This window comes from Stegodyphus dumicola, chromosome 9 (genome assembly GCF_044657685.1).
Source record: "Stegodyphus dumicola isolate Sdum_Otavi_A_Nest chromosome 9, ASM4465768v1".
Classification (NCBI taxonomy): Eukaryota; Metazoa; Arthropoda; class Arachnida; order Araneae; family Eresidae; genus Stegodyphus; species Stegodyphus dumicola.
In genome coordinates, this window is record NC_140776.1 from 57,380,024 (window position 1) to 57,393,971 (window position 13,948).

General features: G+C 31.7%; 1 protein-coding gene across 2 annotated transcripts in view; it reads left to right on the plus strand.

The window, feature by feature from the left end:
• LOC118194893 (aspartyl/asparaginyl beta-hydroxylase-like) overlaps positions 1-13,948 on the plus strand; it is a 99,379-nt gene that overhangs the window by 29,752 nt on the left and 55,679 nt on the right. For both annotated transcript variants that reach the window (XM_085823479.1, XM_085823480.1), the window contains exons 5-6: positions 1,341-1,422; positions 8,528-8,904. In XM_085823479.1, the coding sequence (XP_085679605.1) occupies positions 1,341-1,422; positions 8,528-8,904 (459 nt within the window). The remainder of the gene's footprint in view (positions 1-1,340; positions 1,423-8,527; positions 8,905-13,948) is intronic.

The following is a 13,948-nucleotide window of genomic DNA, read 5'->3' on the forward strand; positions in this document are numbered from 1 at the left end:
AAATATTTTTTTAAAAAAGAAGAAAGAGAGAAATTAAAAAAAAAAATAGTAAAAAATTTGAATAATACCATCTACAATTTAAAAAAAATAGCTTTTCATATAGTATTAATAAATATTTATTACGCATCATTGTGGGAAAATATTTCATATAATTAATTCTCCGTAAAATTTTATTTGAAATTTAAGGTGAAAATTAGCTGTGGCAATTCATTGTAACAAAAATCCATAAACCACATTTGGCGTTATTATCGCTCAACAAAAAGATGCCAAATTTCAAAACACGAAAATATGTAAATTCGTGTATATCTTAAAAAATTGTGAATAAAAAAGTCTAATTTTTTGCAAGTATGCTTAGAAATCACCTAATTTAAGATGATGGTAAAAATTTTATAGGTTATAATTCAAAAATTTTTTCGAAAAATTTATAAAAAATATTTTAAAATAGAAATTTAAAAAATAAAACACAAAAAATGGGTAAATTTTATTTGGAATTAACATAAATTTCGAAATGCGAAAGGAAAAATAAAAAAAAAGTTTAATAAAAAAAAGATATTAATAAATATTTGCCAAATTCAATTAACATTGAGGAGCTAAAATTTTGAGAACTAATATTTTAAAAACTACTCCTACGATTTTTACAAAACTTGGCATTCTGTCATAATTTGAGTCGTAGAATCGAAATATGGAAAAAAATTGGTATGTTATTTTATAAAAAGTCTGATTTTGTGTCAAACTACCTATGTTAGAATAGTGTTATATATAAATCTAATATATATTTTAAGTCTCGCTTTCGAGACATGAAAAACACAGTTTGAATTTTGTCAATCGGCCCAGTAGAACGGGAGATATAGCACTGTCCCATTTTTTTTTTTTTTTTTTTTTTTTAGCAGTGTACATCAGCCTAAATATTGACCTAATAAAAAGTCTTATGTTATTGTAAAGTTTGTCTTTCAAGATACCAGATCTTTTTAGATATGCAGAATGTGTTTATTTTTCTTGGTCAAATAATACTGATACACTATTATATAATATATTTAAGCAAAGAGGAACAAGAACTTGATGCCATGCATAACCCTTGCATAATTAGTTTAATATTTGCTTAAGCAAATAAGATAGCCATATATTTGTTATTGATATGTTGAATAATTGGGTAGAAAATGGAAATTTTTTCTTTCTTTCTTCTCCTTTAATTTATAAAACTATATATATAATCTTCTGTGATTGATTATAATAATGAAGTATACATGTGATATGTGATGAGAATGCCTTTTTAGAACTTTTTTTACTTGAGAATTCTTGGAAGATTAATGATTATATTTTTATTTTATTTATTTTTTAAGGTTGTTGAAGAGAATTCTAAAGAAGAAGAGCCGGAACAGCCATTAGATTTCAGCCATACAGAAGAGTATGCAGAAAGTGCAGGTAATTGTAATTTAATATATATATACACATAATACACTGGTTATCATAAATTAAGAAAAAATCACAAAAATAGCGATAACTCCCTCAAAAATAAGCTAAACAGTGTAAAATTTGAATATGTTTGCCAAGTAAGAGTAGCTGAGTAAAACTGCAATATGCAAATTAGTGGCACTGCACTCGGAATACATCATCTGTGAGGAGAATAAAAGTCATGTTTGAGAGCAAGCCCACATATTTCAATGTGATAGTGACATCAGAAATCTGAGATAGCCAATTCGTAACAATGACCTCCAGGCATCATTTGCCTGCAGAACTACGATGGAGAGCCATTGGGAGACTAGAGGCAAGGTAAAGTCAAACAGAAGTGGCCAGATGGCTAAATGTGAGTCCTGTGGTTCATAGACTTTGGAGGAGATTTCAATCCACAGATTCGGCCTCTAGGAGGTTCAGCCAAGGACGGCCAACTGCTACAACGAGTGCTGATGACCGATATTTGACATTATGTGCACGCAGGAATAGAACCGCTACTCCGACTCTTCTTAGATCCTCCCTTGCTGCAGCCACCGGAATGTTGATGTCAACGTCAATTGTGCATAGAAGGCTTCACGAAGGTGGTCTGTATGCCAGAGGACCAGCCATTTGCGCGCCGCTCACGTCACGCCATAAGAGGGACCATTTGCAGTAGGCACGACAACATATTCACTGGACGCTTGATCAGTGGAGGGCTGTGCTCTTTATGGATGAGTCCAGGTTTAGTCTAGAAAGCGATAGTAGGCGTTATTTGATATGGAGAGAACCTGGAACCTGTTATCATCTGTCAAACATCCGTTAAAGAGATGCATACGTAAGAGGCAGTGTCTGTATTTGGGGTGGCATCTTTTTGGGTGGATACACAGACCTCCATGTCTTTCTAATGGAAACCGTGAATGCTCCGGTTTATAGAGATGACATCCTTGATGCTTATGTGCGCCCATGTGCCGAGGCAATAGGTGATGCTTTCCTGTTACAGGACTATAACTCAAGACCACATAGGGCTCGCATCGTAGATGATATTCTTCAACAGGAAACAATTATGCGCATGGAGTGGCCAGCTCGATCCTCGGACTTGAATCTTATTGAGCACATTTGGGATGATTTAGAGAGATGCCTAGCTGCTCTCAGTCTGCCCCCTCAGACCCTTGCCGCGCTTGCAACAGCTTTGCAAGAGCAATGGCTCTCGCTTCCTACAGAACTGATAGACCGCATAACTGAAAGCATCACGCATCACTGTATGTGCTGTATTGCCTCTAGAGGCGACCCTATTTCCTATTGAAGGTACTTTTCCTATAGTAAACTGACATCTTTGATTTGTTCATTTTATACATGTGCTAATTTCTATACTACCATAATTGTCTGGTAATTTATTTTTATGTTATTTGATACCTTACTATGTGTGGTATATATTGTGGGTAAGTTTCATAAAATTCTACATGTAACTTTTTCAGTAATCGTGATTTTTGTGATTTTTCCTTAATTTATGATAACCAGTGTACATATAATAATTGTGCATATAATAATTGTTATTTATGAAATGCAAACTCCTATGGCTACTCTTTAAAATGGTAAGAAAAAGCATTTCTAATTTAAAATGTGATTATTTGAAAACAGTGACACTCATTTTCTCAGTTTTTTGTATTTCCACCAAATAACTTCCTTTTAGTAGTTTCTAAATCTTTGTTTTGAGAATGTTTAATATCCTTAAGTGAAAAGTGCTTCTCCTGCAATGCTTTTAAATGTTTATTAGCATCTTTCAAGTTTTGATGCAATGTGCTTATCACAGTTCATGTTTAAAATTATCTTAATTCACAAATTTACGATATCTAAAAGAATATAAAAAATACATATATAATATTTTTTAAGGAAAATTACTGAGTTTCGTAGCCAATAATAATTTTCCATTTGGCTTTTGCAAACATTCTAATTATATTGTACGAGTTGTGTAAACATTGGTGTTATTTTTTAAACATTATTTTGCAAGCTTTGTGACTTTTTTTGTTTGATTTTAATGCAAAGCAATTAAAACCGTTTCCATTGCTTTTACATATTATTCAGAATTATCTTCATTATGAAGTGTTGGCCATTAAGGTTTGGTGGTCAGATACTTAAGTTATAAAATGTCTGAATGTTTTAAATCTTTCTAAGCTAAGAATTTTGTTGTTAAGAGCTTTGTTTTTCTGGACAATTTAAATATATTGAAGCAGTTGTTTAAGGAATTGGCAGAGGCATTAAAAAAGTAACAGTTCCTTGGAAAGATCTGTGGTAAGTTTGTAATGATGCATTGCAACAGGCTGTTAACTCCCAGGCACTATCTTGGGAAACAAACCATGTACTTTAACATAAAGACCTTTAATGTCCATGGATGTCATGATTCAGATTCATTTAATCATGAATCAGAAGAAAGTATTTCTGAAGTGGTGCAAAGAGCACAAGTGAGAATTAGCAAAATGAGATTGTATAATGTTTAATAACAGATTTATATTCAACTTAAACACTGATTCTCAATATTTTTATATCAAGAGGTAATGCTATCATTGTACTAGCATAAATGTGCTGGTATGTGAAATCGTCATGTTAAATCAATATTCTACATGGATGAAAGGCATTCAATGTGCATGAAAAGCCAATGATTAGTGAACACAATAACTGTCAAGCAGTATGCAAATGAAGTTTTAGAGCTTTGTTTTAGACTTTTAGGCTGTATAGAAGTAAATTTGAATCTCCAAGTAGTATGTCGTGGTATGTAGATGCTTCTTGTTAAATGAATGTGCTTTTCAGTTGTCTATGGAAGATACAGTGACTATTATGTGAGGTGGAAATGAAATCTTACAGCTTTGCCTTCAATTGTACAGAAATGAATTTGAATGTATACATAAGAATGTGGAAATATATGTACACACACATGCATATACGTATCGAAATTCTTACTGAGGAATGAAGCTCAAAGACTTCATTTCCACATCATTCGATATTGTATCTACCATAAACATGTGAAAAATTTATTAACATAATGCATCCACATACTATCATAGCTCCATGTACCATGACGCTTCTATATGCAAATCCATACATGTAATATTAAGTTAAACTCGTACCAGAATTTTCCAAAAAAAGAAGAGATCATAGAAAAATAAAAGGTGTCAACCAAGTCTATAAGGAAATGTTGCAAGATATCGATATCTTCCCAGAACACTTTAAAATTTGCTTTACTTTAGGAATAAAGCTCACTTTCTCAAGTTTTTATGGCATTTGTTTAGTTATAAAAAGAAATTAAAAGAAGCAAAATTCAAAACAAAGTGAATTATAAAGTACCACTTATGGCACCTTTATTAAAGTAAGTAAAAAACTAAGGTGTATATAATTCCTATCTGTGAAGCCTATCTGTGAAGCTGTATTTTGAGTGCCATTTATTTCTTGCTTGATAATAATTCAGAAGGCTAAAAATCTTTGTCTTTCAAAATGTCCTAAAAGGTATAATTTTTTGTTACCAAAGAAATTCTATGATTCTAAATGATAAAGTTTTGATCCGTGGAGTTTCTTAGGGAGTTATCACTGGCGATATTGGTTTAAATGGGAGAGTTTGGAGAAAAACCAGCTGCACTGGAAGAGATATTTTTGAACTTTGCCAAAAATATTTCACTTGCAGCAATGTTCTCTGTAGATGTCAACCAATCAGATGAATGTTTTTCTTCTGAAAAGTCATTGGAAATTTCCATATATGGCAGTGGCTATAGTTTGAGGTCATGCGCAACTGAAATAGAAGCCAAATTCATTGAAGAAAATACGAAAACAACCATATTTGTGCACTGTGTTTTTATAATAGAACTGTCTAAGCCATTTAAAAATGTTTATATGTTGATTAAATTTATAATCATGGAAATTTCTGAGTGGACAGTGCCTTCTTATATTTTCAATGATTTGTTTACAATTTTATTTGATGCCAAAAGCTTACCAGTTTTGTTATATATTGTACTGATTCATAGTGTACCATGTAGAAATATTATTGTTATATAACATAATTCTTTTTTATTAAATTTAAGGTGAATAATTTTTTAAAATATGTTTATATGTGTGCAACTTTACTTTTCTGCTAATTACTTATCTTTTAAATTGCTTAATGCATGATTTGCAGCATACTGTAAAGAGCATCAGAGGTGTATAAAAAAGGAAAATATTGCTTATGTAATGATGAGAATACTCATTATATTTATATGCTACTGTTTTAGGGTATCAGTGAAATACATTTTAGATTATAAATACATGAGAAACTATATTTTTATTGTAAATGCTACATACTGATACATTTCAAAATTTATGGATTTATTGTTATGCATGATGAAAAGCATTTGCATATACATTCATTAATATATAGCTTATTCATTACATTAATACTAGTAAATATATATCAACAACTTCTAAATATATATCATATGCATCATACATACCATATTATATCTTTCTATGCATATATAAATAAATGTCTTATTAGATATGTATTTATATGTATGAACTTAAAAATAAAAATTGCTAGAAAGTTTGTTTGAAGTCACTTATAATTCATGTAATTGACAGCAGTTGTATTCATCAGTTATTTGGACATTATTCTGTTTATATGGAAGTACGCAGTTGAAAAATAATTGAGGAGCATAGACACTAAAGCGTATACACTTTTCGTTTTTGGGATGATACATAATTTTATCATACGTATGATGTACATGGTATAAACATCACTTATGAATGACTGTGAGGATGTAAATACCAACCGTATAAATATTTTTGTCATAAAAATTCTTTTTTTATACTTTCTTAATAATTATTTATGGACAAAACAGTATTTATGAGCTGTAAAGTTAGCCAAGGAAATGTTTTTGCCAGTACACAAATTCGCCAGTGAGCTGACGATTTTCCATGGGAGTGCAGATGTCAGAAAGTACTAGTTATACACATAATGTCATGGCTGATAAGCAGACTTATATAGATCCATCATACATTTTAAATTGAACTACATATATGCAAAATTTGGCCATAGCTGATGTAATTGATTGCTATAACCAGAGTTCTGTTTATCTGTTAAAGGACATTATTCTATTCTTAAAGTAAATAATGTATAAATTAATATGGAACACTGATACTAAAGATTTACAGTATTAAAATTAATTACATAATTCTTTCTTAATTCTGAGTTACATAATATGTACACAAACATCTTAATAACTATCACTAATCTCTTTGTATGATTTATTTAAAAGCCCTCCCTTTAGGCAGATATGGCTAGAGTTCTTTGTCATAATTAAATAAGTAAATAAAAATCTCTTTGGGTGTTTTTTTGTCTTTAGTGTTCAGAATTGCCAATGTCGAGGTCAAAGTGATCAACTTTAAGGCCACTGCCTTTCTATTATCTGTCATCATAACAAACAAGTTTAAAATGTTAAAAAGGAAATACTGAAATGCTTCCGTGAGCGAGTAATGCAGCATGAAATTTGAAAATGATGTGATTTAATAATAATTAAAAAAAATAAATAAATTCAAATATGCTATTTTGTAAACAGAAAGGGGGGAAATCAGGAAATCATCTATGGAATTTTGAACAAATTTTCAGCAAATAATCCAAAGGTACAAGGAAACTAAGCCTACAAAAGAACAAACTGCATTACAAGTCACCAATCATTTAAAATTAGCTTAGTTTTAAGTCATTTTCCAAATTTATACGTAGATGCTAATGGTAAAGAGACAGGAAGACAATGTAATATGAAAAATGAAAGAAAAAAAAAAAAAACTTAAAAGAAAAAGATCAAACCTATAATGAATGCAAAAGTTGCAATGTAGAACAATGTCCGAATAGTGTTTTGAAATGTATCATCAGGCTTCAAAATTTTTACATATTATTTAGTAATTTTCTTACATTTATCTTAAATTTTCTTGTACTCATTTTTAAAATATTTTATCTATATTTTGAATGCTTATATGCAGGTTTATAAAATTTTTGTCATTTATGTACACTGATAGAGAAAAAAATGAGATAGACCAATATTTGAATTTGCTAAACAAAAACTGCTAAATAAGCATGAGTTAGTGCTAGATGCTAATAAAACTTTAAAAATGTGAGTAGTTCATTCATTTTGTTATATTTATGATAAATATCATGTAGTTTTACTAGTAATTTATTCAAATTTTGAAGTGCCCATTTTTTCCCACCCAACAGTATTATTAAAATAAAACCATTTTCTTTAAAATTAACATTTTTTTAAAGCATCACAAAAGTTTTATTACAGTATATACCAATACTATCAATGCTAATAAGCTGTAAACTTCTGCATATTTAATTGCAATAAGGATTTTAAATGAAATTAAACTTAATGGAGAAAATTGTCATGTCCCGTGTGTACATACACTTTTGGAGGGTTTAGACCTGGGAGAGTGTTTCATTCTCCTTTTGCAAGTCTTGAATGCATTAAAAATTCAGTGCTTTTATATAGAGATGGTTGTCTAAAATATAAAGTTCAAACTGTTTATGTTTTGATATGTTCCTAGGTTTGCAGGTTTTGATCTCTTGCTAATATGATAGTCACAAGCACATTAATTGCCATTTATTATTGTGCATCCAGTTATTAAACATGTATTGTTGCAATTAATAGTGTCATATCTAACATGAAATGCTTCTGAGTCTTAGTAGAATATAGCTGAATTTCATAACAGAATAGTTTTTGAGAAATTGCTGTTCTGTGAGTATAAAGGTTAATCTAGAATAGATTTGGATGTATATCTGTTGTCAAATATTATAAATTTTAAACTGATTGTATTTCATAGTAATATATGACATTATACTTTCATTTCATTACATGCTGTTGTGGTATAACTGATATCAAACCTGTCTAGCATATGGAAGATCCAGAGTTTGAATCCTGGTTAAAGTACTGCTAATTTTTCTTTCTTCTTGTTCTGAAAAATCGAACCTGTACTTTATAACCTTTTGTTTAAAACTACATATATATGTATACTTTTTACTACATATATATTTTTGCAAGCTGCAAATAAGTGCTTAAAAATTCCATTTTTGACAATTTTATAGAAAGCACAATAGACACATTTATTGAAGCTCCACCTGAAGCAGTATCACAGGATCTTGATTATGAACAAGAGCGAGAGATTCTTTTTGAGCAAATGAATTTTCCAGAACCTACTGTGTCTCCTGAGAGCTCTATGGTGAACGAAGAAAGTGACTCTTTTTCTGACCAGTTTACGGGTACTGAAGAACCTCTTTCTCCAACCACAGGATCTACATATGAGGATGATGTACAGTTAACAACTGAAGAAGAAATTATCGATGATTTAAACCCTGTTAGTGAAGATTATGTTGAATCAGTGTATGAAATGGCTGACATCACAAATGATGCAGATTTTGAAATAAGGGAACAACTGGATGAAGTGAATCAGATTTTGGAGAAAGTAAGTGTTGATGTTCTTAAATTTCCTCTCTTTTTTCCTCCTTCTTTTCAAAAGATTAACTTTTTTAAGAGGAATGTGTACACATTCAGGATTTATTAAAGAAATTGCTGCTAGAAATCAAAATGTGATAAATTTCTTGCTTTTTCTATTATTTGAATGAATTCATGCATTTTGAGGTGTACATATTTAAATTGTCTATATTCTGTTTGCTTCTGCAAGCATTATATAAATCAATCACTATTAAATGTGTTTTTATATTTCCCCTCTTTAGAATTCCTTTTAATTTACAGTTTGTGTTATTCTTTTCGAAAGTAGTCTGTATGTATTCCTTGCATATCACTTTGCAAAAGTATTCTGTAATATTATCTTGTGGAAGAGGATTTATCTGCAACACCTTTACAACATTGTACTTCCTATTCTCTTAAGAAAGAAATTTTAAATGGTTTCTTTGCTCCAAATATATTCTAATATAAAATTGTTTTATAATTTAGTTTTAAACCCGTGTATACAGTTTTTCAAACAAAAATGAAATTGCAATTTTGTTTCATTTTATTTATATATAAATGAAAATGAAACAGAATAAAAAATAGTTAAATACAACAGAATCGAAATCCAAGCAAAAAATTAGCTGTAAATGAATGGGGAGATAATGAGGTCGAAGGAAAAAGGCTGAGAGAAATAATGGAAATGGAACTCAAGATCAGAAAGTATCTCAAGTATTATCAGAGGATTCATTTACAAAGGGAAATAAAAAAAAAATACAATTTCAAATAATTAAAAAAAAAGTTCTGAAATTTATTATAAAAGTGGGAGAAGTGTAATTTTTTAGTAGTTTGCTTTTTCAGCTATTAAAAACATCTACAGTCAAAAGTCGTTAATTCGGACACCCATAATCAGGAATGATCTATAATCCGGACCTCAAAGCTACAAATGTTCTGCGCATGTGTTGCGTTGATGCATGCGCGTAAGACCTTTACCGCTACGAATTTGCGTGTACGCATGCGCAAAATACGTTTACGAATGCGCGTTTAATGTATAACGGACGGGATAAGCTAAGCTAAAATTATCTAATTATCTATTTCAGTTAATGTTGCAGATTGCGTTGTTCCTTAATCTTCGAATTGGATCCGGATTATTATGTTTTGCAGACTGTTAGAGCAATTTTATAAAAGTAAGCTTGAACTTTCGATTATGTCAAATAGAATTTCCGATATACGAGGGCCATCCAGGAAGTAGATTACGTTTCCGTCTGTGTCCGCTAGGGGCGGGGCTAGCGCGGCCATCTTGGGGTCAGAGCGTTGCGCAGCTCAGTCTGCATCTAGCCGTGCTAGTGAGAGGTTCGTGCTGTGCTCCGTTCAGATACTGTGACGGTTTGAAATGTCTGCGTTAATTGAAAATCCCGCGAGCTGCGAGGTGCGCTCAGTAATAAGGTTTCTGACTGCAAAAAACTGTAAACCGATAGAAATCTATCGGCAGCTTCGTGAAGTGTATGGGGACAACATTATCACTGAAGGTGGAGTGCGTCAGTGGGTCATAAGATTTCAAAATGGCCGAACCAATGTTCACGACGAAGATCGAAGTGGGAGACCCAGCATAGTGACCGCCGAACTTCTCGAAAAAGTCAATGCTAAAGTCCGTGAAAATCGAAATTTCACAATAACGGAACTTTCTTTGAGTTTTCCACAAATTTCCCAGCAATGAAGAAGTGGCTGGCTATGCAGCGTTTTGATGACGACGCACAGCTGCAAGAAGAGGTAACGAAGTGGTTGAAGGCGCAGGCGTCCGAATTTTTCGACGAAGGAATTTCCAAGCTCGTACATCGCTACGATAAATGCCTTAATTTGTATGGTGACTATGTAGAAAAGTAGTATTTGAGTGTGGCTTTCATCTGTATATAATAAAATTTGTTTCCTATACTTTGTTTATTTTTTTATTCCAAAACGTAATCTACTTTCTGGATAGCCCTCGTATATTTACTAATATGTAAAGGATATACAAAGCGAAAGTATCTTTCGGAGTCCATTAAACAAAAAGTGGAATTGCTGCAAAAAATGGATAAAGGCATATCCTTTGTTTATCTAAACTTTAACGTTTGTTTATCTAAACTTTGTTTATCTTTAACCCAGTGGCCGCATGCAATGAATTGGAAGTTGATCTGTCAGCACTATCCTTATCTTAAGGGCAGATGTTTTTATTTTATTTGGCTTATAATTGCTTACTCAGTGTAGTATTTCATCTTGATGTACTCTGTCTTTGATATGATTTAAATCAAATGCCTCGTCATTATAATTCGCGTCCGATAGCGAAGAAAGTAACAGAGGTTATTGAAAACGAAAAAATTTCGATTGACAAATTAGTCGGTATTCTCGACAGAGCAATTATAGGACTTGAACAGCGGAACTTTGTAACTGAACAAGAAATTATGTCTGTTTATAGAATTAAAGAGAATGTATTATCACATAAAAAACAAAGCAACTTAAACAACTTATATTGAAAGAAATGTTTAATATAGTAAACAAATAAATATTAAGCTTTTTTTTTGTAAATTTTGATACCCTTTAGATCATAATTGTTCTTTATTTCGTAAATTATGGTTTCATATTTTTAATTTTATAATTTCTGCATGCCATTTTACCAGATTTAAACTGATGATCTATAATCCAGAAAAATCGATAATCCGGAATTGCCGAAGTCCCGACGAGTCCGGATTAACGACTTTTGACTGTATTTGGTTAAATGTGACACTTTTTTTTGGGGGTTCTTATTTGAGTTGTTATCGATACTATTCAAGAGTATTTTGAAGTAGTTATTAAACATTTCATGAAAAAAAAAAAGCATTATTTCCCATGCATGTTTTTCTTTTTATCCTTACATTAGACATCACACACTAATTGACAGGTAAGTATCTGCACATCTGATTAACTGAAAGTAAACTATATTAAATTTTAGCCAGAGAAAAGGAGATGAAATTCACTGTTAAAAAGTAGAAATGTTATAGGATAAACCATTGTTTTTTTTAATCTTGCATAAAATGTAACCAGCAAGCATGAACTGTTAGAACCTGCTTGTGCTTAGAGTGAGCTATTAGAACTTGCTTGTGCTGTCTCATGAATTTTTGTATTCATGTAGTTTTTATTGTTACTGATTATGTAACTGTTTTCCTTTTTGGTTGTTTTTGTGTATCAGATCTTTACTTATTAAAGTGAAATTTCAATGATAAAAGATCGAGTGTTTGCATTTAATCATTTATTGGATCTTAAAATAGAAAAATAAATAAAGGTTAAATTAATGCAATATCAGCCCAGATGGATGCCTGATGAGTAAAAGCAAATTGCCTTCCCTGAGACTAAGTGAATACTAAGTGATAAAGACATCTCGTAATACATATCACTCATTGAATAGTGCAGATAAGCATTTAAAAAATAATTTAAAGGGGGTTTATTTCATGCATGATTGGATCTTTCTGACTATACGCAATCCCTGAAAAGTATTTCTGAGGCGGCATGCAATGTTTGCAAAATAGGCACTCTGTGATGTTGCCAAAATATATGTAAGTGGCAACTCAGATATGCACATATGCAGAGCAGATGAGTGCCGATTTCTGCTTTAAACTTGACGGCAAATGCTGTTTACTTTTGTTGCATTCACTGAATTTTTTTCCTTGTAATGAATCATAATGGGACTGTGGAGTTTTCTGTTGATGAGAAACAAAGACATTTCTTTGTAAATATTGATTCATAGATTGTGGTTTAGCACCCTTAATGAAATTTATGTAGGAAATTATCGTGCTCATCACATGTGCAATTTTGGTTGATTTTGCGCACAAATTTTATTGGTGTATAGTGCAGTCAAATCTTTAATATCCATTTCCGTTATCACATGATATCTCTGATTTTATTCCTATGAACTCCTATGTTTGATCCAATCTTTGATGAAGCCATGTTGGTAGATATTCTACTTAGCTTTGCTCAAATTTAATAAAAGCATTTTTTACTTTAAGGGAAATGGCTTTATCCCTTGGTTATACCATTCAGTGGTTGGAGAGCAATCAATTCTTCTAAATGGTAGAAGTTGGCATCAACACTTTGGATAAATATAGCCAGTTGAATGGTATCAGTGGTGTCTGTGCTGTCATCAAGAGCAGAAAATGCTTCAAATTTTGGTGCGATATGTTTAATTTTATGTTACTGGCCATTTCATCGATTCATTGGGTCATTTTCAATGAAATTACCTTGTCAATTTTAACAAAAGGTTATAATTTTCAGTAAATTATTTAACAAAATCATTCATTCAGTAGTGAAGCGGTAAAAAGAAAAAAACATTTTCAGTAACAGTGAAGAAACATTGCTGTCAGCCTTCAGTGACAGGATTGACCAAGATTCACAATGAAGAATGAGAATCATTATTTGCAATTTCAGCTCAGTAACACAGGTCTGCTACAGCTTCAAAGCTCTCACGTGAGCTGTACTTGATGTCTGAAACCCAAGCTTAACAATCTGCAGTTGCTTGAAGGCTTCATGAAATAAAGCTGCCAGAAAAACTTCTGTTTGTGTCCCACTCACTTCAGTACACAAGAGAGTGCATTTAGCATGGTGCAGACAACATACATCTTTGATCAGACTTCAGTGGAGCATCATGCTCTTCCTACAGATGAGTTGAGATTCAGCCTAACCATTGATTCTTAGTATACCTGTATTTGGATGCCTATTCTACAATCACTGGTCCATCTGCTATTTGAGTGAACAATACTGACTAAAAAAAAGGGTACCGTCAAGCCGCCTTCAACCTAACAGAGAAAACTGTTCTGTGATCCTCAGTTGATGGGTGGGTGGGTCCATTTGCCTTTATTGAGAAGGGACAAGGCTTCAAGAAGCTTTAGACCAATCACAGTACAGATGAGTGACGAAATTTATAACATGTGCAGGTTAAAGTTCTAGGAATATTTTCTCATCATTTTACTAACTCACACGCCACATTTGAAGTTCGAAAAAATAGCATAAAACACTATTATGACCAAAACACAGCAGAATATGATGCTGTGTTA